The 23,986-nt window shown below is 35.2% G+C and overlaps 3 protein-coding genes across 5 annotated transcripts; 2 read left to right on the forward strand and 1 right to left on the reverse strand.

Moving 5' to 3' along the window:
• Window positions 1–9,046: 9,046 nt before the first annotated feature.
• Window positions 9,047–10,664, forward strand: LOC142620032 (putative glutathione S-transferase). Its single transcript, XM_075793471.1, has 2 exons — window positions 9,047–9,599; window positions 10,074–10,664. Exons 1-2 carry the CDS (start codon window positions 9,288–9,290, stop codon window positions 10,443–10,445), a joined length of 684 nt encoding a protein of 227 aa, XP_075649586.1. The 5' UTR covers window positions 9,047–9,287; the 3' UTR covers window positions 10,446–10,664.
• Window positions 10,665–12,743: 2,079 nt separating this feature from the next.
• LOC142618749 (uncharacterized) lies at window positions 12,744–19,081 on the reverse strand. 3 transcript variants are annotated; one of them, XM_075791764.1, is made up of 6 exons: window positions 18,622–19,081; window positions 18,286–18,389; window positions 17,453–17,504; window positions 17,235–17,279; window positions 14,231–14,279; window positions 12,744–13,028 (listed from the first exon to the last, which is right to left on the reverse strand). In XM_075791764.1, exons 1-6 carry the CDS (start codon window positions 18,694–18,696, stop codon window positions 12,913–12,915), a joined length of 441 nt encoding a protein of 146 aa, XP_075647879.1. In that variant the 5' UTR covers window positions 18,697–19,081; the 3' UTR covers window positions 12,744–12,912. The 3 variants fall into 3 exon arrangements, 1 of the variants encoding a protein (XP_075647879.1); XR_012841340.1 differs by lacking the exons at window positions 17,235–17,279; window positions 17,453–17,504 and having other exon boundaries at window positions 18,286–18,404; XR_012841341.1 differs by lacking the exons at window positions 14,231–14,279; window positions 17,235–17,279; window positions 17,453–17,504 and having other exon boundaries at window positions 18,286–18,404.
• Window positions 19,082–22,855: 3,774 nt separating this feature from the next.
• Window positions 22,856–23,986, forward strand: LOC142620033 (putative glutathione S-transferase). The gene is made up of 2 exons (XM_075793473.1): window positions 22,856–23,300; window positions 23,416–23,986. The coding sequence occupies exons 1-2, from the start codon at window positions 22,980–22,982 to the stop codon at window positions 23,773–23,775; spliced, it is 681 nt and encodes a 226-aa protein (XP_075649588.1). The 5' UTR covers window positions 22,856–22,979; the 3' UTR covers window positions 23,776–23,986.

The following is a 23,986-nucleotide window of genomic DNA, read 5'->3' on the forward strand; positions in this document are numbered from 1 at the left end:
AAAATCGGAGCTAATTCGGCAATGCCAACTTCTAAAGTGTAATAATTTATGTTAATACTTAAGAGTTTCTATTCCAGAACTTATTGTGAACTGTCCAATAAATTAATAACAAGATGCTCTTTCTTCTAAAGCTTGTGCTCAGTGGTGAAATCATATAACTTTTTCAAGGGAGACCATGGTTGTATATTGATGTTAAAATTTTTGAAGTTAATCACTTGTCCGAATAATAATAAATTTTTGACAATTTAAGGTCTATTGACAAGGCAATAAAATTCAAAAGCAAATTTTAACCATCATGTTTGATTAGCAAACTTGACAGAAATAACAACCCAAACCAAATTGATTTTTTTGTTCTCTTCCTCTTTTTTATTAAGAAATCACATTGCCTAATATTAGGATTTGTTCGTAATTGCAAGTTATCTCATATATTCGCCGCCAAACGACAAGAGAAATTTGACATATACAATTTCAAGTTCTTGGAACTCGAAAATTATCGATGCAACTACAACTCTAAAGTGGTGGTTTTTAAAAGTTTTGTTAAGATCCATTTGCACAATTGATTACCTACATGACCAGAGTGTCCCATTCCATCTGTTGCCTATAATGCGAGTGCAAAATGATGAAAAAAATTTTCCCAGTGAAAATCGAGTTTTAGAAACTCTAGTTCCACCGGGGAAATTTTTTGAAACAGGCATGCCTCTCGCCTCTGCCTGAAACAGAGCATGCTGTTGGGGAAAAAAATTTGCCCAGTGAAAATCGAGTTTTAGAAACTCGAGTTCCACTGGGCAAATTTTTTTCCCCAACTGCATGCTCTGTTTCAGGCAGAGAGGCAGAGAGGCATGCCCTGTTTCAAAAAGTTTGCCCAGTGGAACTCGAGTCTCTAAAACTCGAGTTCCTTCGGTTACAACCTCCCTTAATACTGGAGTTATAATGGAAAATAAAATCGGTCCATTTGGTCTAATTTGGTCTGATTTGGTCTAATTTGGTCTGATTAATCTATTTTGGTCTAATTTGGTCTTACTTGGTCTGATTTGGTCTTATTTGGTCTAATTTGGTCTGATTTGGTATTATTTGGTCTAATTTGGTCTAATTTGGTCTTACTTGGTCTGATTTGGTCCGATTTGGTCTTATTTGGTCTGATTTGGTCTGATTTGGATATTTTGGTCTAATTATTTGGGGGTCAGCTGTCCACCATTGCTACACTGATATTCATAGTGCTACATGTGCTGCTCAATAGCTCTCAAGACCGTTGAACCATATCTAGTCATATCATTCACACTCACGTCAATACACGTATCCGCATCATTTTGCAATGCACCGTTTTCAAGGATGCGAAGACCCCGAAAAGTTTATGATGCATTTAACACAACTCGGTATTGTCTTGTCAAGTTCATGTCGATGAAACACAAGCATGCTAAATACTCTTCACATGAATACTGTTCAGCTGAATAGTCATGGCAAGACACTGCAACTACCGCGAGAATAAGAGAATCTCACCGTGACATTGGGAACATTTGAACAAAAAATTCGTGTAGTGGTTTTCCGGCTCGTATTGACATGACAAGCCGGAATATATTAAATTTTATTATTGAATACACAGTGGAATGAGGTTATAAATGTACCACAATTCTTTTCTTATTCCTACACCACTAACTTTGTAGGTTGAGTAAGCTATGAGTCGCAACGCCTCAACATCATCTCGTACACGTAGAAACAAGTTTCAATCTACTTCAACAAATGAATCATCACAAGTTCCAGCAGATCAACAACTACAAACATACACAGACCACTATGGAGGGAAATGGGTTGGAAAGAAGAGAGATTTCGTTAATATGCCAATATACACGTACGAGAGTCTTGGAAACGTTGGCCACATCATGGTCGGCAAACCTACAAAACTAAGTACAGATACCACCGCAATGGAGTTCACCGTAGCAGAACCACCATGGTCAACCCTATACGAGAAGAGGTGTGAATTGGAGGTGTATTGTCGATGGCACGGGTTACGAGTTCCTAAGGCACGCTCAGCCGAGTTACCTAGAGATGAACCTGCCAACATACTTGCTCGCCTTGAACAAGAGAACAATCAAATGCAAAGGCGGCTAGACCGTTTTCATGCAGTCCAAAAAGCTAGGAAGCATCTAAAGGGGAAGGCGCAAGAGCGAGCCATGAAGTCTATTAATGTAATTACCGCGTTAGATGATGAAAGTGACATTTCGTACTTCTCAGATTCAAGCAATGATGACTTCCAAAAATTTCTACCTACGAACATTCAACGTTGTTGTTGATGTCTACACGTTTTGTGAACCTACTTGTATTAGTGTTGTTGTTGTTGTTGTTGTTGATGTCTACTTGCTCATTTTTTTCCCTGCTGTTCGTTGTTGGTATGTTATGAAAAGGTGTACTTGTATTAGTGTTTGCAAGAATTATAAGTGCTTGGTGAAAATTATGGTCTAAACCGCACAACTGTGATGCATCAACACACAAGACGGCCAGCAAAACTTATATTAGATCAGCAACATTCATAGGCATTTTGCACATCTGAGAGAGAGAGGAGAGTTAAAAGAGTAAGGTTAGGGATCACAAAACATAAACTTACAACAATTAACAATTTGATGTGTGTAGTTTTCAGTGTTCTCCTTTTGATCATGTCACAAACTCTGCCTGGAGTTCCAGACACCACCTGATGGCCTAATTCTAGCTTTCTGATATCATCACCCACACTCTTGCGTCCAATGCATGCATGTACTTTCATACTTATGAAATTACCCATTGCCAATATCACCTTCTCTGTCTGAGATGCCAATTCTCTTGTTGGTGACAAGATCAAGGCCTGAACCCTGTTTAATTTTAGACATTTAAAAAATAATAATAAATTAATATGATCATAAACCAGCTGTAACAGAAAAATGAAACCAAAACATAGAAGCATCCCAATAGCTCCTAGCTATAGAGGTAAGTCATCATGAAACACATGATAATGCTTAGAATGGTCCATTAAGTGATATTTTGTTTACCTCAAGAAGTCACATGTCCTGATCATTAATCGATTAAAATAGTGAAGATTGTAAATCCTTTCAATGGTCTAATCTAAACTTAATGACAATGCAAATATGGACATTGTTTTTTTCTTATTTCTGTGGGGGTAGCCTGGTTGCTACAGTGGACTGAGGGAAGTGTGCAATTTACACGCAAGCTTCTTTGCATTACAGACCTCTTGTATTGAAATTATTTTCCTGAATTCAATCATAGAGACACTTTCTCTCTCTTGGCTAAAGCAGAGGATGTCTTGATTGAACTTAAATATAGTCCACTAAAATACAGTGCATTGCATTGCATTGCAAAATGATGCAGATCTGTGTATTGACGTGAGTGTGAATGATATGACTAGATAGGGTTCAACAGTGCCGAGCTATTGAGCAGCACATGTAGCACTATGAATATCAGTGTAGCAATGGTGGACAGCTGACCCCCAAATAATTAGACCAAAATATCCAAATCAGACCAAATCAGACCAAATCAGACCAAGTAAGACCAAATTAGACCAAATAAGACCAAATCAGACCAAATTAGACCAAATCAGACCAAAATAGATTAATCAGACCAAATTAGACCAAATCAGACCAAATTAGACCAAATGGACCGATTTTATTTTCCATTATAACTCCAGTATTAAGGGAGGTCGTAACCAAAGGAACTCGAGTTTTAGAGACTCGAGTTCCACTGGGCAAATTTTTTGAAACAGGGCATGCCTCTCTGCCTCTCTGCCTGAAACAGAGCATGCTGATGGGGAAAAAAATTTGCCCAGTGGAACTCGAGTTTCTAAAACTCGATTTTCACTGGGCAAATTTTTTTCCCCAACAGCATGCTCTGTTTCAGGCAGAGAGGCAGAGAGGCATGCCCTGTTTCAAAAAAATTTCCCCAGTGGAACTCGAGTTTCTAAAACTCGATTTTCACTGGGCAAATTTTTTTTTCCCAAGGAACTCGAGTGTCTAAAACTCGATTTTTACTGGGCAAAATTTTTTTTTCCCAGCAGAAAATGCTCTGTTTCAGGCATCATTTTACAATGTAAATGCACTCAAATCACAACAAAAGTCATTCTCAATATATCACCATTCTAAACATGTCCAACCACGCTTAATTTGCAATTCTAACCATACTACTCAAATCACAATCTTCATAGAGGTACATTGGATAGAGAATTACAAGTACATTCAACAACAATCAAAAAGTTCACATAGAGCCAATACAACGTCGTCCATGGAAGGATGCCTGAAAAACGTAGAGTATTTACGTTAGGAGACAAGATAGTAAACATTAGGTAAACATCGAATGAACAACAATTATTTAACCGATGCATAAATTTTTGCCAACCTACCTAGTGTGGAACATGGCCGCTTGTGGAAGCACCGCGGGACTGCGGACATTTTCTGCGGTTATGCCCGGAAGCATGACACAGTCCACATGTCTGCTTCGGTTGACTCTCTATCAAATCTGCGTCCTCCCTCCGCCATCCCGGTTCTTGATCCTTATTCCTCACTCCATCCATCTCATTTCTTATTCGTGACTTCACCGGTCGACCTTTGGCCCGCAACAATGCCGGATTAGGCAACCACTTTGGCCCCATGGGATCCCTCCATAATGACTGTGACTTAGGAACCACAAATGCATGCTCATAAGTGCTAAGGGCATGGTTCAAACCATAACATGGGTGAATATACGTGGTCGAATCAATATGTAAATAGTCACATACTCTAATTGCATGTGAACACGGGATCCCTATATTTTGCCATTTCCCACAACTGCATGTTTTTTCCCGTAACCGAACTTCGTAACTGTGGTTTCCCCCTCCTGCGCTACCCACGTTGAGTTGGGTAACTACTTGAAATATCAGCTCTTCATTGCTAAATGGCTTGAGATAGTGTTTCTCAGATTTACGCTTATTTCCATCCCACGTGGATAAGACATATTCACTCCATTTCTTACCCTCTGACAACTCAAAATGGTATTCTTTGTGCCGGTCGTGGAAATATTGAACAAGTTTGCTTCAAGTGAACTCAACCAACGCGGCAATAGGAAGGCCCCGTGCACCTTTCAGCACACCATTGAAACACTCTGATATATTGGTTGTCATTGCTCCAAAACGTCTCCCACCATCGTATGACTGGGTCCACATGTCCACATCCTCGCTCATTAGGTATGTGTATGGAAGATAATCTTGATTCTTTTCCTTACCATCCCTCCCCGTCACCTTCTTCTTCTTCCTAATGGCCTCAATTTCCACCTGCTTAATGGAGTCCATTATGGTAGCAAATTTAACTACCTGACTAGCATATCCCGCTTTCAACGCCGCTGACTTTAGAGTCGAGTTCTGAAAATGGGTGTTGAAGTTGCTAGCAACATGTCGAAGACAATATCTATGAAATACCTTTGCTTTTCCATCATCCCTTCTAGGCCAGTTTGCAATGGCGTGTTTGATACCGAGATGTCGGTCAGAAATTATGCAAATGTCGTCGTCAGGTATCAGGTGGCCAATCGTTTCTCTGAGGCATCGTAAAAACCACCTCCAACTGGACCCTGACTCACAATCCACAACAGCAAAGGCGAGAGGGAATACCTTGTTGTTAGCATCGGTTGCCATTGCGACCAACAACTTTCCCTGATATTTACCATACAGATGGGTCCCATCAATACCGATAACCGGCTTGCGTATTTGAATCCTGATATGCATGGACCGAAAGACCAAAACACATAATGCAACAATACGGTGTGATCTTCATCGGTGGGTGTGACACGATAGCAAAACTGGGTAGTCGGGTCCTGATCAATATACGCCATTAGCAACTTTTGCAGCCTTTGGTAAGATTCTTCCCAATCTCCAAACATAAGCGCAATCGCCTTTTGTTTCGCATCCCATACCTTGTAGTAAGAAGGCTTATGGCCATTATATTTCGCCTCTATCGAGATCCGAGATGCTTAATTTGAGTGGTGTGATCCTCGAAGTAACTTGTTATGGATTTCGCCGCAATAAAATTACAACTCATCATTCTACCATCATTTCGCACCCCAGTCGGTATACACGTGTGAGGACCCACATACACGGTGACCATCCATAGATTTTGGAGCTCGGGCTTCATAACTGCGTAGACATACCACTTGCACGACTCATGCACGCATTTCGTACAAAAATTTTTCCTCGTCGACCTAGTGATCTTAAAGTGTTTGTTTTCCTTGAGGGCACAAATTGTTAATACGCGCTTCACCTCCACTTTACTGGCAAAAGTCAACCCTTTGCACAAATTCATCCCCTCTCTCCAAGTAGACACAAATGGCATCTCAATATGCGAAGGATCAACCATATTTTCCCAAGTATTTGCAGAGAATGACAACGCAGGAGGTGCGTAGGCAGGGATTGTGTTTGTAATGTTTTGGACACTAATAACATTGTCTGCATCAGGTTCACCACCGTCCAATGTCTCATCGTCATCAATGTCCCTCTCAAAGTCCCCAAAGTCCCGAAAGTCCCCTCTCTCAATCATGTCTTCATAGTCATCTTTATCGGCAAAATCTTCACCGTTAATGGCAAGATTCTCATCAACATAGTCGTCATCATCATCATCATCATCATCATCATCATCGTCATCATCATTGTTAACGACAATAGTCTCATCAACATAGTCGTCGTCGTCATCATCATCGTCATCATCATTGTTAACGGCAGTAGTCTCATCAACATAGTCGTCGTCGTCATCATCATCATCATCTCCATCGGCATGAACATCATCATCCTCTACATGTGTAGAATACTCATATTGAGCATCCGGAAGCGCAACTTGTAAGCTTCTAGTTGTTTGTTGGATATCCTCTTGCCATCCTGCACGCGGCTCCAACTGTATGTACAACTCAATATTACTTACTTCAGCTATACTCTCCAACTTGTCAAACATGATCTTCACATGTTTGTCTTTTTCTATCAGCATATACTTGTAATTAATCCGGTGCTTCATGATTTCATTTGGCATACGATAAGTAATTTGCATGTTGTACGCATCAGGATTCTTACCCAACTCTTCCATGACAAGTATCTTCAATTCATCAAGGGTTTTCAACCTACGATCAACTTCGGCATAATAGGTTTTCATACCCGGCCCCTCAAATGGCAATCCCTTGTTGGCATTGGGATTCTTAAGCGGACCACCATGGTATATGATTATAAGAATATCGTGCATTGTGAACCCGTTCAAGTCAAGTCCTATGTTAGTTAAATCACATAGTCGTAAAGTGAGGGAAAAAAGTAATGCAATCTTACCAATGAACATATTCAAGCCAGGTTATAGAGTGCCCATTAATATCTAAAGGCCAAGACGTAAACCTTCTAATCCTAGTGGATGGAGAGACGGAATTATCTATTACTCCATTGTGTGGTGACCTATAATGCCTAAAAGGGTTCTGAAAGAACTAGGTGGGTAGAGGAGCATGATTACATACCCATTCACTACATTCATTCACTACCCATTTCATACCCAAACCAATGATAAATAAAGTCAAAAAAAACTTGAAAGATCATGATAAAAATAAAAGCCTAGAAATGATGAATAAAATTTTGATAATTACATACCCATTCCCATTCATTACATTCATTCACTACCCATTTCATACCCAAACCAATGATAAATAAAGTCAAAGAAATTTGTAAGATCATGATAAAAATAAAATGATGAATAAAATTTTGATAACAAAAACTATACAAATAAATACTCAAAAAATTAACACTAACAAAACAAAGTTCTATAATTCACAATATTGATAAATTAACTAAGTTATGTTAACTATCTACAAAATAAATGGTAAAACTCTTTAACCCACACCCATAGACAACATACCCAACTACAATGACAATCAAATTATGCAAACCCTTACCTTAGATATGAATTTGCTGAGAGGGAAGAGCAGTGAGAGTGGAGAATGTGGTTTTGTGAGAGTGAGTGGTGTGAGAGTGGTGTGAGAGAGTTATGGGTGAGTGAGAGTTAGTGAGGGTGAGTGAGTGAGAGTTAGTGAGGCTGAGAGCTCTGTTTTAGGTTTTCTCTGTGTGTTACTGAGGGTGTGAGTTTCTGTGAGAGTTAATGCCACGGGCTGAGGTGTATATAACATGCCCAGAGGAAATCGAGTCTATAAGACTCGAGTTACTCATAAAAACTCGAGTCTCTAAGACTCGAGTTCCATGCGTATATAAACTTAATTTAAAATAAGATATAGTAAAACTCGAGTTCTACCGGAAGTAAAACGAGTTTTAAAAACTCGAGATCCTGGTGGCATTTTGTCCACGTCAGCAAGCCCAAGCGCGCATAAAGCGAGTTTTTGAAACTTGATTTATTATGTAAATCTCGAGTTTCAAAAACTCGAGTTGCTATTTTCCTACATAGTTTCAAACTATGCCTAACTTACTATATTCATGCCATTCACATGCCTAATCTGCACATTCCCCCAAAAAGACTGCATAGGTTACTCTTAGACCACTTTCCACAGACAACTTTCCAGTTATTTTAGGAGGAAAATTTCATAGGGGCAGCTGCTTAAATAATCACATGAAAATAATTAATCCCACTATTTTACATCACTTTTGCTTGATTTAATGGTTCAAAACTTTAGTAGTAAGAGTGTCACATAAGGTGGCTTAGGTCTTAATTTTACACACCACCCCCCCCCCCCCCCCCCCCCACACCAAAAAAAGAAAAAAAATTTGAAAACAAGTCATCACCAAAGACTTGAAACCCAAAAGTTTATCTTTAGGGATATAAACTAAAAATTTAAGTAGCATCCAACACAAATTATACAATACATATTTCCACCAAATAATTCAACTGACTCCGTCTCCATAGCTAATGCAATTCTTCACAGTAATGGTGATGTGTTTGGTGACAAAACCCACAAGTTTCTTTACCAAAAATTTTCCCATGTTAGGTAAAGACTATGAGGGGAAGTGGGGCTTAGTAGCCCACCACCCCATATAAATTAAGTGGTCGAGGTCATCCGAAAGAGTATTCTATTTCTGGCTGAGGTCATCCTTCAGCTCAGCCATTGCTGAGATCATCAATGAGCTATGGCCTGGATTTGACATTCTAGCACTTACCACAACTGCTTTAGCATCAAGATTCAAGCCACCAAATTTGACAATTCAAACCATTCTAACACATAGGCTCTATAAAAGGGCATCAGACCCAGAAGCTAGAGACAAGCCCTTTGAAATTTGAATCTCATTACAAACTCTGTAAACTGCTAGTGCTATCATGGCTGAAGAAGTACTGCTGTTTAGTACGTGGTTCAGCATTTATGGGCGCAGAGTAGAGATGGCTTTGAAGCTGAAAGGAATAGAGTACAAATTCATTGAAGAAGATCTAACTAACAAGAGCCCTTCCCTCCTCAAATACAACCCAGTTCACAAAAAGGTTCCCGTGCTTGTACACAATGGAAAGCCTGTGGCCGAGTCACTTGTTATTCTCGAATACATTGATGAGACCTGGAAAAATCATCCCATCTTGCCCAAACATCCTTATGAGAGAGCCAATACACGATTCTGGGCCAAGTTCATAGACGAAAAGGTAAAATATAGGCTTCTTTCAATTCTAAATTTGTAATAATGTAATAAACAAACAATGTATTTTTTATATTGGACTAAAATTGTATTTGTGCCAATATATATATTTTGTGTGGTTGCTTTAATACTCCTCTCATGTGGGCCTAAGAGGTGAGTTTTTTATTTTATTTGATATAGAAGGAATGGTGTAAACAGAGTTCAATCCCATGACTATTTGATTTGCATTGTTACTGAAATATATTACCAATTATTCTAAAAGTTTAAATTATTAAACAATGATTAATTTAATTATTTAACCACTGTTCTAATAACGCGCCCAAAGGCTTTAATGATAAGCCATGTATTGACTGATTATCTATTTGTGTGTGTTTGTGTTTTTTTTTTTGTTTAAGCACTCATCAGAGATGCAATTTTTTAACCTGGAAAAATAGACTGCAAGTCACGCTAAAGTTTGAGTTCTCTCTCTTTCTTTTTTTAGTGCTGGCCTGCAATACTTCAAGCTTGCTGGGGTAAAGATCAGAAAGAGCGCGAGAAGGCTGCGGAAGAGTTATCTAAGCTTCTACAATTTCTAGAAAATGAGCTCAAGGGAAAGAGGTTTTTTGGTGGAGAGACTATTGGACTGCTAGACATTGCTGGTAACACGATAGGCTACTGGCTTGGAGTTTTTGAAGAAGCTGCAGGGGTATCAGAGTTGTTGACAAGGGAGAAATTTCCCAAACTTTTCAATTGGGTTAATGAGTGGTTGAGTGTAAGTGCCATCAAGGAAAATCTACCTCCTAGAGACAAACATGTTGCCTTTATGCGCCTAAATGGGCAAGGGTTTTGGGATGATTATAATGCTTCCAAATAGATGACCACTTTGTCATCAATTGGCTTCTTATGTACTTTGTAATTTCTTGTGATTTGTCTGCAGACTGTAGTAGAAAGAGTTTGTTTGAGCCTTTGAGGGTTTGAGCCCTGTACTTGCTTACCCTGTTGCAGTTTTTCTATGAAGTTTTCTCCACTCTTGGTTGTTCTGTCAATAAAAATTATTAAAAGAAGTACTATTAACTAGTCTTCAACAATCAAACTATTCTCTTTCTTAGTTGAATGAAATTATCCAGTTTACCAAAAAAAAATCAACATCGCATATTGAACTTTTCCCCAGCATCAATATTTCATCAGATTTTTTTCTTTTTGGGTAAAAAGGATACTGCATTAAAAAGAACTAAACAACCAAGGTATTTACAGGGCCGCACCTGCTTAAGTACAAACCTGATAAATCAAAGGTGGATTTTCATATGTTTACATTTGTTCAAAAATAAAAATAAAAATACAACTATAGTTAGAAAAAAAAATGTTGAAAGAAGTTACCGCTAACCAAATATATAAAATTAATCAATATATCTAAACTCTTAATACAAGAACGTATTAACTAGTTTAAACATCCTTAGAGAATCACCATCAGGTTTGTCAAATGCCAAATATTTGGCATTTGACATACCAAACACCAAAAAACCCCTCTCATGAAGTGTTCCAAATCTCATCATTTTTACCACATGTGAATAATACTGTTCCATCTTTGGAACGGTACGGATGAGAATGCTAAAAAAAAAAGTTTTTTATTCATTTCTCTCTCATCCTTTTTTACTTTCACTCTTCTTTCTTTTTATTTTTCTTTTTCTTCTTTCTTTTTCCACCACTCCATCTCTGTCACTCTCTTTTCCTCTTTTCTTCTTTTTCTCCAAAAGCTTCACCTCTTTTTTCTTTTTTCCTTTTTTAGTTTTTCTATCACTTTCTCTGCAACTCTCTCTCTTTTTTTCTTTTTTCTTTTTTCCCCTGGTCATTCTCTCTCTCTTTCTTCTTTTTTCTCTGCCTAAACCGTTGCCATTGAGATTGGCCATTGCCGTGGAGTTTGGCCTCACCGATGAGGTCAACTAGTGGAGATTGCATGTAAATTTGGGCTTTTTTTTTTTTCTTTTTTTCCGGTTGTGGGTTTCATGTGATTGTGGGTGGTGGTGGAGTTATTTTTTGGGTTGTTGTGGATTTTTTTTTTCTAAGGTGGTGCCAGTGGATGTGGATTTGTGCCTATGGTGGCTATCGGTGTTGATGCAGTAGTGGTGGTTGTGGGTTTGTTTAATTTGAGATGGGTTTTGAGGTTTGTGAATGTGGCAGGTTGTTGTGGATTTTTTTTCTTTCAGTTGTGTTTTTTTTGAAGTTGGTGTTGGTGGATGTGGGTTTGTGCCGATGGTGGTTGTTGGTGTTGTTGCGGCAGTGGTGGTTGGTGGCCATTGTTGGCTTGTTGCGGCAATGGTGGTTGTGCGTTGTTGCTATTGTTGTTGTTGTTGTTGATGATGATGATGAAAGGAGTTAATATATTATTTTAATGTGTTGTAAATATTATTTTAGCTAGTCGCTAACCCGTAAGATGCACGACAATACTATTGAAAAATAGATTTAATATTTCTTTTATTCTATATAGAATAATCATTGTGTAGCGGATTACATTCTATTGAAAATTAAAATTAAAATTAAAAAGAAGAAAAGAGGTATAACATCATTTTGAGTTGTAAATCAATAGTTTAATATCATTTTAAACCTTTTTTTTTAATAATATAATGTGTTTGGGTCTAAAAGAGTATGTGTAAAACCAACCGTGAAAAGTTCTTAAGAGTGGAGTTTTTCTGGATTGAATGTGTTTAAGGTTAATATTTACGCACTTTTGTTTCAATGGCCAATTAGAGAGGGGTTACGATCAACAAAGTTTACCTAAATGAAATTTTACACCAGTTGACATTTGTATCACATTTTTCAACCAAAAAACAAAAAATTTGAAAGAAAAAGTTGAACAATTATTCTATATGATCCTTTAATTGAAGAGCCAATCTAGATTTAACTTGCTTCTAAAGCGCAAACAAATCATTTTCCAATTTTCGATTTCATTATTAGTTGTCTCAATTTCATACTGCTACCACGCCAAACACATTTTTGATGCATACTTAGATGCATAACATCCCATAAAAAGCTCATGCCCAATTGACATTTGCCCACAAAAGCAAACAGCCCCAAAAAAATCTGCAACTACTTCACACTCTTGGCTTTAGTATTCTTGGAACCAAATACTTACTAATCATCAAATCTTGTATAGCAAATCGTTGTGCACCCCAAATACTTTAATTCATCTTATAACAATTTCCACAATTACTACAATAGGCCATTGAAAGAAAAAAAAAATTTTATATAGCAATAGTAACTTCAAAAGCCAACATAGTGATGTTTGAGGGAACATTTTAATAACCAGAATGCAAATCAAACTAAACTCTCTAGATAAATAACTGCTATAATAGTGCATGTCCTCCCATTACTTCTTTCAAGCCAATAGCAGCAACAAGAGTTACCACGATTGCTCTGGCTTGATGAAAGAAAAACCAAAACCTCAGCTGAAAATTTTTTACTGCAAAGAGGCAATTACATTTATCAAAAAAAAAAAAAGTGAAAGAAAAAAAAAATGCAGGTCTAAAATTCTTCCCAAACCTATAAAAAAAATAATTAAAAGCAACAATGAAAGAAAATGCTCGTCAAAGTATCACAAAATTGAGACAAATATATATTAGAGCCCAAAAAAACTACAAATAACCAAGACAATTAAAAATTAACAATATCCACAAACCATAAAAATAAAAATAAAAAGCTTCATGTGAGGATTATGCTTAATTATGCTGTGAAAAGTGGAACATATGGAAAGAAATAAATTTAATTTTATGTATTGAAAACTATTATGCTACTAAAATCTCATACTACCCTCAAAAGGTTTTTATTTATTTTAAATCTCACTTATCAAAAAAATAATTTTTTTTTAATCTTGCCCTTTTTCCGAGGGCCATCATCAATTGGAAACAATTGGAGCTTTAGTTTCATAGGAGTATATTGTTCTCAACAAAAAGATTTTGCCAAAGGAATGGAATCCAAATTATTTTGCAGATTTATGTGATTTGTGACTGCTTGAAACCAAAAAAAGATGGGCCATACTATAGTATTTCCAACCACCATAGTGACTTGTTTTGTGGATGGTAATTATCATTACACCAAGCCCGACCTCTAAATTCTACACTTATGTTCAATTATGCACTACATCTAGTACTAATTGGCTTTTATGTTTAGAATTATATGCAAAACTAAATTAATTAGGCTTCAGGAAAAAAAATTCTAACATAAAGTTAAAATTTCATAAAATAAACATGAATTCTAATGTCAAACTCTAAATAAATTATATAAAATGCAATGAAGAAACCCAAAAAAAAGAAAAAGAAAAAAGAAACTATAGTAGCTAAATATACAAATAAAACAGTAAGTAAAAGACATTGACACACAAAAATTAATATCTAAAACTAAAGAAGCATACCTTGCTCAAATTTTTTTTTTTTATTTCAATAAGATCAAACCTAACTAAAAAACCTTGAATTAAAAGAACAAAATTTAAGTAGATTAGTAAAACAAAGGGCCAAATAAAGAAAATAGGTAAGAGGGATACTCCTAAAATTAAAGTAATAACATCACTAATCATTTTAAAAACTCCAAGCGATGAAGAATGGCAACCCCCCAACTCAACAACATCTTTGCCAAAGAATGCATACTGTGACACATCAAAAAACGTACCTTCTGAATCATAGAAGAACTCAAGTAAAAACCCATCATTTCTCCAAACCTACAATTTAAAAAATACCCTCCAAATATAAGAAAGACATTTAATGAAATTAATTATTCCCAATGAGAAAAATACACACACAACCTTGCATGCTTATATGCATACAGGGCAGGACAATCATAAATGCGTTTTTCAACTAATCATAACCTCACTTAAGCCATTTTGAATTCAAACCAGTTTTCTCAACAACAAAAAAAAAAAAATCTTTTGCTAAAATCCACATTATAGTAAAAGTGTAAAACACAAAACCGTTAACTTATTTCAAACAACAAATGATGTAGCATAAAACATAGCCCAAACGTGAAACCATATAACTTATTTCAATGAAAAAAATTGGAGTGGCATTTCATGAATTTGCACAAATAAGTCATTCTATCCAATATAGTGACAATTTTTTAATGTAGTACTAGCCTCTGAGCACGCGCTCATGGGCGTGCTCAGAGGCTCTTCTTTTTTTTGGGTAAGGGTTAATTTAGAGCATCTATTATAATTTCGAATTACTACATTTTTCAATTACCACAAAAAAAAAAAAAACCTTAAGGGTGTGATGAGATTATGAGTATTATGTGGTGACCTTTACAAAAGCTATTATGAAAAGTTGATAGATCAATATAGAAAAGTGAAATATTTACATCAAGTAAAACTATAAAATAATTCACTACATCTGAAAAATGGAATATGTGAACTTATTAATATTATGCCGGCTACAGTGGAGAAGTTGGTGGAGAAATGTTATTTGTTCCACATTTTAATTGCTTTCCAGCAGCATTTGCCATGAACCTATGATCAAAATGTGTGTGTTTGTATTAATAAAGACTTTAAAATGTACACAATAATGATAAGTACAATAAACATGAAGCATAGACTTGTGAAATGACAATATTAAAAATCATCAAATGTGCAATGAAAGGCACAAAAAAGGAAAATATTAAATTTCATAAGGTAGGATATTTACAAAAAATGTTTTTTAACAACTACTTGATAGATTGACTACCATTTCACTCACCCGAATTCATCCAATGTGTCTGCTGTGCAATCTAACCAAATCGTTGATATCTCAATTTAAAAAAACATACAAAAAAAAATAGAGAGTAAGGCTTAAATGTAAGAAAAACAACAAACAAAAATAATAAGAGGAAGAGAGGGCACCACTTAGAACACATACAATAAAATAATGAGTCAAACCCGATAACCACAAAAAAAAAAAAGACACATCAATATATATCATTCCTATTCTTTAAAAAATAGTCATTAATTAGAGAAAATATTTAAACACCCATCAAACTGACCAGATAAAAGAAAAGAAAATAAAAGAAAGATAAGATAAGATAAGATAATGATATGGAAAGGATAATGATAAAAAAGTTTAGTCCTTTTAGATTGTAAATCATGATAAAATAATAAGTTTTTGTTGGAGATAAAACAACCATTTTTAAAAAAATTAAGTAATAATTATCCTAGCATTTGAGATTGAGAACCTCATATGACCTAAATTCTACTGCATAAATTTAATTTCTCATTGGTAAACCAACACATGGAGAAGAAAATTAACACATAATCTGATAATCCAAGACTTTTTTTTGCTAAACGATAATCCAAGACTTAAAAAAAAATCATTACTTATTAGCCACTTTGAAGTTTGAACAACAAAACCCAAAAACAAAAGCTCAAAACTATAATAAATAAAAAATAAAAAACTGAAGCTTTCACAGCTGTCATGCCTAAAATCAGACTTGCAAACCATAACAATTTAAGCTAAGGTGAAAAATGCTAGCTTTAGAGTTAAAAACGAACCATAACTATCCAAAAAAACTCAAGCTTTCACAGCTGCCACGCCCAAAATCAGACTTGCAAACCATAACAATTTAAGCTAAGGTGAAAAATGCTAGCTTTATAGTTAAAAACGAACCAAAACTATATATATATATATATATATATATATATATATATATATATATATAAAACTATATATATATATATATAAAATATATATATATATATATATAAAAATAAAAATAAAACTCAAGCTTTCACAACTGTCATGCTCAAAATCAGACTTGCAAGCCAACACAATTTAAGCTAAGGTGAAAAATGCTAGCTTTAGAGTTAAAAACGAACCTATTCAATGTGACCCTAAGGGAAATAGAAGATACGTTCGTTCGAATAGTACTGACCTCAAAGCCTACACATCAGTGAAGAGTCATAAAAAAATAAAACATCTTTTAACAGTGTCTTGTGAAGACCTGTAAAACAATAGTCCATAAAATATCCAATAAGTCTCTAAATAACAATAAGCAAAACATGGCCAAATAATGTAGAGAATAACTCCATAAGAACTCTAAAAGACAAAAAATAACCTCATAATTCTTTAAGTTTTCATAACCTTTCCGAAGAAAAACTGTGCTAAAATCACCAATTAATTTATCATCAATTCATTACACGTCCACTCACTTTATGCACTTTAAGTTAACAAAATTAAAGTTAAGAATATATGAAGAAGTGAAGAAGTGCTCAACAAAACATTCACATAACGTTTCCATCAAAAAAAAAAAAAAAAAAAACTAAAGAAAGAAATCCCTCAAAAAAGTAAAAGACTACAGAAAGAAAAGATATAAGACTAAAGAAAAAAAAAATCTGTAAAATCAACTATTAACTCGCCTCTAAATAGCTTTAACCCCAAATAAATCTTTTATTTTTATTTTCTTTTTTATGTTTTACAGGTTTTCAAACCTCTGAAATCAACAGTCCAGATCTGTTCTCTGTTTTAACCCTAATTGTTCGATTATACATGTGTGTTCTTCTCAAGAGGAAAAACACAAACGTACAGCACTTTTATTTAGATATAAGACTAAAGGAAAAAAAAAAAAAAAAAATCCCTCGTGAGATGAGATTAAGGAAAACAATAAGCAAAACATGGCCAAATAGAGAGAGAAATTGAAGTGAGAAAGAGCTTACCTCAAATCTATCTACTATTGTTGTTGTTGTTGTTTGTAGTGAAATCTGAAGTAAAAAGGTGGGTGAGAGGAGTTTCTTAACAATGATGATAATGGTGAAAAGAAGAATAACACAGAATTGAGAGAAATATCCAGTAAGTTTTGAAATAATAATAAGCAAAACATGGCCAAATTTGATCAGAGAGAGAGGGCTGAAATTTGATCTAAGAAAGAGCTTACCTCAAATCTATCTGCTGTTGTTGTTGTTTGTAGTGAAATTTGAAGCGAAGAGCTGAGTGAAAGGAGTTTGAAAACATAGAATTGAGAGAATTAGAGAACTGAAGAAAAAGTAATTTGAGTTTGAAAACTAACGTGAGTGTATTGAGGGTGTGGTCCTATTTTATAGGCAACGTTTTAGTGGGGTTAAAGTTACATTTTTACCCGATTGTCCTTTAATTTTGTCTCTACTTAAACATAGGATTGTAGGAGTATTTTTGAACTAAAAAATGTGGAATCTAAACAGGAGAAGCCCCTTAAATAGTAGTATAGATTATACAAAATATAAATGGTTTTGATTCATGGGCAACTAAACAGGCCAAAGAGATATGCCTAATGAGGGAAACATGCAAAGAAAAATCCATTATCAGCTCAAATGTTATTTGCCTTAGCCAAATAGTTCGATAGTTGATAGATTCATAATTTCTCTACAACTAAAAGTAATGGCTTATAGGTACTTATCATTACCAACTCTGGAATGTGACAGAGACTAATTTTACAACAAAAGGCTGCATCTCTTCTCAGCGTCAAAATCAAGGTTATTGTTTCAAATCTGTTGTAGATTAATATAACATCATGATATCAACTATCAACCAAACTCACTCAAGCCCTTAAAATGTGGATTTGACACAAGTTAAGAGAAGTGTTCAGTTGGTGAATGGTGATATCATATGTGTTTTATATGTGGGCTCTATAAAGTTATAGGAAGCACTAAACATCATGTACCTGTATTTGTAAAAGCAAGGACTTCTCATAGTGTGAAAATACAAGCAAAATTTTTTATTTTTGGGAAATACCTGTTGGGGAATGAGTCATGGGCAACCTTGTAATCATTGTGGATTTGAAAAATCTTATCCCTTCTTGGCCTATGTTTGCTCCACTGCCTTCTCTCTCTTCTTCTCTAACAACCCAAATACTAAACCAGAAAAGTTTTAAAAAAACAAAAAAAAACAAAGAACATGAAACTGAAACTCATGAAAGCAAAGGAACAAAACCCAGAAACTGAAAAAAAATCCTAATAACAATTCAGGTAGAATTTGATCATTTAGGTTGTTTCCCTGATTTCAACAAGTCCCTAAATTGACAGCAAACCTATATGAAGACAATTGGATGAGAGATTAGTTGAAAATTACCGAGAAAAATGTTCTGATATCGAGCCTGGGTCGGAGATTGAAAAAGTTGCACCCATGGTCGTACCCTAGCACCATCCTCAAGTTTTCAAGAAATTAAAACTTACTGACAACTGTGTGGAACCGGAAGATGGAGGGAGACTGGACTGACAGAAGTGAAGAGGCCTCCCTCAGATCTCTCTCCAACTCTCTCTGCATCATATCAGATTTCTCTCTCTGTGACTCACGGGTGCTCCCTAATCTCTATCGATATATGTTCATTTATCAACAACAAAAAAAAAAAACGTTTAACAGACAGTGAAACTCAAACAATTGTCGATTATATCTCTTTCTCTAGCAGTGTTTTTTTTTTAGTATATATCCTGTGCCAAATGGTTAGCCGACGGTGAAACTCAAACGTTTACATCACATTTTTCCACTAAGAATTAATTTTGAAATAAACAATCAATAAAGATTATTAAAAAAAAAATAAAAAAAAAAGTGACATGCTTGCAACAAAAGGAAAGGAAGAAAACAAAAGGTTTCACAAAGGTTTTGATTGAAAAGGCTTTGGGTTTGTGATTTATGGTGGAATTAAATACGTAAGAAGTGGGCTTTAGGATAGAGATAGGGCTGGGAATTATTTTAGATTTATTAGTATTTTAAAATTAATAAAAACTCTTTTAAAATTATAGGATAAATTTAGTAAAATATGATAGAAATGACGTGATTGTTGATGTGGCTCAACATTAATTGCTACGCTTCAGCTTTTAGTATTATATAGAAATAGATATAGATGAATATAATTGAAGAATAAAACATTTGATGAATGAGATATTAAAAAATGATGAGGTAAAATAATAAAATAGGTTTTTCGTGTGTCAAAATGACATTTTTTATGAAAGACCTGATGGTGATGCTCTAATAGTACTCTAATCTCATTAAGAAAACTTACTCGTCAATATGCAATCAGAATTATACATTAATTAATAAAGAAGCCAGCGTCAAAAGCTTTATAGTTTAATGGTTTACTTAATTATTCTAACAAAGATAATTTGGGTTCAAATCCTCTCTCTTACTTTTTGTAAAGAAAAAAAAAATAAAACAAAATATCCACCGATGACTTAGCATCACTAATGCATGACACGAATAGATTCACAATATCATAGACTAGTTACCAATGTCCCTTTTTTTTTTCTTTTAAAGTAACGAAAGCTTAAAATTAAATATATATAATATTACAGTTAATTGAGCATAAAGTAAAATACTAAGAGAGAAATAGAGGATTTCTAATTGACACATTACTTTGAAAGACTCAACAAAAAACTTGTAACTATCGTAAGAGAGAAGTAGAGGATTTCTAATTCACACGTTACTTTGAAGACTTATGAAAAACTTTGGCTTTGCCTCCACCAATGGAACCCTAATTTTGTAATTAGTGGCGCTAAAAATAGCAATATGACTTTTTAACACCAGCAATAATAATGTTCTAAGTCGTAGCATCACTCCATTAAAAATTTCCTAATAAATCTGTCCCTAAAAATTAAGCCAACTTCCCACCTCAAATTAAGTCCAACGTGACCCAATCATCAACTACCCACACATATGGGAGGTCAGAAATAAAATCTCAATTCTATTGAACCTTAAATCCCTAATCTTACCACCCCATTTGAGCTCGTACTCCTCACTACCAAAATTGTTGAATGGAAAACCCAAAATTGTTTAAATAAGATCCCGAAACCCCAAAGTCCTAATCGAAATACTAAACTTGTTTAACTAAGAACCCAAAATGAAAGAAATTTTTGTTTTATTGTGGCCATCCACTGGATACAAAATACACAAATCAAAATGAAGAAATGATTCAAACTCTTGGACCTCGTGTGTTTGAGACATTGATTTGAAGAAGCCATCCACTGGATCTCCCAATTTAAAGGGTATGTTTTATCTATCACGGGATGGAGGTTAGGTGGAGAGAGAGAGAGAGAGAGAGAGAGAGAGAGAGAGTTTTGAGAATAAAAAAACATTTTTTTAGGACTAGCAAGGAAGACTATCTCACAACAAGTGGTGATCAATGTTGATCGGTAAAAATTTTTAGTTAGTTTATTGAGTTTGATGTGTGGGGTTTTTTTTTTTTTTTTGTGGGTTTTTCACTATATTTTTAACTTTAGACCTCTTTGTTGAGATTGATGTGAATGGTCTAACAGGTTATCCAAATATCCAATGATGTAGGAGACAATTCTTCCAACGAAGAGGAGATCACACAAGATTTGAAGGAGAAAAAAAAAACAAAGAAGAAAAAGGAAGGCAGGCAGGACAAAAAAGAGAGCACTCTCACTTACAGTTGTGATTGGTCAAATTACAAAGCAAAGAGGCCCAAAAAGCTATGGAATTGAATAGATTTAGTAACAGTCTTCCCTAGGCATGGAATTAGCGAATGAAGAACACACTCTTCCTCCCACCTTCCATCAAACAAGTTTGCTATACAGGCTACTCATTTTTCACCTTGAAACATAATTACCCACCAAAAAAAAAATTTGAATTGCTAATTAGCACATGACACTTAGAGCCTTGTGGCTCAATGATACTACCCAATTCTTTATATTAGGAGCATTTGAATCCCCCTTCCCTATTTGTTGTAAGCAAGCGGAAAAAAAACACCACATTTGAAATTGTAACACAAAATTATTACAAACAGACTCCAAACAGCATGCTATTTCTTTTCCCAAGATTAGTGAGGATTGAAAGCAAATGCCAAGAGCTCCAAAAATATTGGACACTGCCATAACAGAGCTCTATTTATTTCCATAACTTCACAGAGCTGTCATGACTTGCAAAGGCAACCATTCCAGTGACAGGTGATTGTGCCAAAGCAGAAATTATATTCTCATGTGCTGCAATTGTCATGCTTTTATTCTCAGCCATGTTCCATAACTCCAAAGACTGCAGCCCATGATTTAATAAACAACAATTAGCAATAAGTCAGCTCATTAAAATCAACCTTTACAAGACCATAATTTTGAAAGCTAAATTCTATATGCTATGTATGTATTGACACAACTAGAAGGCTAAAATAATGTTCCATTGTAATAACAAGAAAACAAGAAGGCTAACACAACGTTTGAATTCCCACTAACATGAGGTCCATTACAAAATCCATCCTTCAGAGTGGAGTAATTACAGACTAATAGTAAGCTAGCAAGTGACAATTAAGTGTGGGTGTGTGTGTGTTCTAGATAAACTATGATAGGACAATGCGTCATCAAATTTCAACAATAAAGAAATATTTCTAACACTACGATATTATATAGGTTAAGGGTTTTTAATGTTATAACAAAGTAAAGATATTAATTAAATGATTTTTCTCTATAAAAAAAATAGATGCTCTACCTTTTCCCTTATATGCACCATTAATCACCATCCAAATTTAAAAAAAAAAGTATTTATTTGAACAAATTTGATCTATAAACATCAATACATGAAAAAATGGTGAGGATTAGGTGTGGCACCATCATAGCTTATCCTAAACAGTGATTCCATGAAATTCAAAGATTTAACCAAAAAAATGTCAACTAATTAGATGCAAAAAATCCAACTAGTTTTATATGATTCGATTTCCAAGGGGTGTTCAAACACCCCCTAATAGCCGCCATAAGGTTGAATAGGAATAAAAAATAATTAATCCCACTATTTTACATCACTTTTGCTTGATTTAATGGTTCAAAACTTTAGTAGTAAAGTGTCACATAAGGCTGGTTTAGGTCTTAATTTTACACCCCCCCCCCCCCCCCCAACAAAAAAAAAACGAGGAAAAAAATTTGAAAACAAGTCATCACCAAAGACTTGAAACCCAACAGTTCATCTTTAGGGATATAAACTAAAAATTTAAGTAGCATCCAACACAAATTATACAATACATATTTCCACCAAATAATTCAACTGACTCCGTCTCCATAGCTAATGCAATTCTTCATAGTAATGGTGATGTGTTTGGTGACAAAACGCACAAGTTTCTTTACCAAAAATTTTCCCATGTTAGGTAAAGACTATGAGGGGAAGTGGGGCTTAGTAGCCCACCACCCCATATAAATTAAGTGTCCGGGTTGGATGTGCCTTCCGAAAGACTATATTCCGTTTCTGGCTGAGGTCATCCTTCAGCTCAGCCATTGCTGAGATCATCAATGAGCTATGGCCTGGATTTGCCATTCTAGCACTTACCACAACTGCTTTAGCATCAAAATTCAAACTAATGGACGAATTCAAGCTTTAAATTAAATATAAAAATCATGCATAGGCTCTATACAAGGGCATCAAACCCTGAAGGTAGAGACAAGCCCTTTGAAATTTGAATCTCATTACAAACTCTGTAAACTGCGAGTGTTATTATGGCTATGGCTGAAGAAGAAGTATTGCTGTTTAGTACGTGGGCAAGCATTTATGGGCGCAGAGTAGAGATGGCTTTGAAGCTGAAGGGAATAGAGTACAAATACATTGAAGAAGATCTAACTAACAAGAGCCCTTCCCTCCTCAAATACAACCCAGTTCACAAAAAGATTCCCGTGCTTGTACACAATGGAAAGCCTGTGGCCGAGTCACTTGTTATTCTCGAATACATTGATGAGACTTGGAAAAATCATCCCATCTTGCCCAAACATCCTTATGAGAGAGCCAATACACGATTCTGGGCCAAGTTCATAGACGAAAAGGTAAAATATAAGCTTCTTTCAATTGTAATAAACCAACAATGTATTTTCTATATTGGACTAAAATTGTATTTGTGCCAATATTTTGTTTTTTTGTTTTCTCTCTTTCTTTTTTTAGTGCTTGCCTGCAATACTTAAAGCTTGCTGGGGTGAAGATCAGAAAGAGCGCGAGAAGGCTGCGGAAGAGTTATCTAAGCTTCTACAATTTCTAGAAAATGAGCTCAAGGGAAAGAGGTTTTTTGGTGGAGAGACTATTGGACTGCTAGACATTGCTGCTAACACGATAGGCTACTTGCTTGGAGTTTTTGAAGAAGCTGCAGGGGTATCAGAGTTGTTGACAAGGGAGAAATTTCCCAGACTTTTCAATTGGGCTAATGAGTTTGTACGTGTAAGTGTCATCAAGGAAAATCTACCTCCTAGAGACAAACATGTTGCCTATATGCGAAAACGCTTTGGGATGGTTAATGCTTCCAAATAGATGAACTTATACTCGCCACTCACAGTTGGTGCATTATTACTGCATAATAATTGACCACTTTGTCACCAATTGGGTTCTTATGTACTTTGTAATTTCTTATGATTTGTCTGCAGACTAGTAGAAAGAGTTTGTTCTATGAAGTTTTCTCCACTCTTGGTTGTTCTGTCAATAAAAATTATTAAAAGAAGTACCATTAACTAGTCTTCAACAA

This window comes from Castanea sativa, chromosome 12, assembly GCF_040712315.1.
Source record: "Castanea sativa cultivar Marrone di Chiusa Pesio chromosome 12, ASM4071231v1".
In the NCBI taxonomy this organism is placed as follows: domain Eukaryota; kingdom Viridiplantae; phylum Streptophyta; class Magnoliopsida; order Fagales; family Fagaceae; genus Castanea; species Castanea sativa.

Excerpts from the sequence above, each read along its gene's own strand:
- LOC142620032 (XM_075793471.1), top strand. The coding sequence starts at position 9,288 with ATGGCTGAAGAAGTACTGCTGTTTAGTACGTGGTTCAGCATTTATGGG. Across the intron at positions 9,600-10,073 it reads CCAAGTTCATAGACGAAAAG|TGCTGGCCTGCAATACTTCA; the intron begins GTAAAATATAGG and ends TTCTTTTTTTAG.
- LOC142618749 (XM_075791764.1), bottom strand. The coding sequence starts at position 18,696 with ATGGTGCTAGGGTACGACCATGGGTGCAACTTTTTCAATCTCCGACCC. Across the intron at positions 17,280-17,452 it reads CAACAGCAGATAGATTTGAG|ATTTCACTACAAACAACAAC; the intron begins GTAAGCTCTTTC and ends TTTTTACTTCAG. Across the intron at positions 13,029-14,230 it reads GTTCTTCTATGATTCAGAAG|TAAAAAATTTTCAGCTGAGG; the intron begins GTACGTTTTTTG and ends GCCTCTTTGCAG.
- LOC142620033 (XM_075793473.1), top strand. The coding sequence starts at position 22,980 with ATGGCTATGGCTGAAGAAGAAGTATTGCTGTTTAGTACGTGGGCAAGC. Across the intron at positions 23,301-23,415 it reads CCAAGTTCATAGACGAAAAG|TGCTTGCCTGCAATACTTAA; the intron begins GTAAAATATAAG and ends TTCTTTTTTTAG.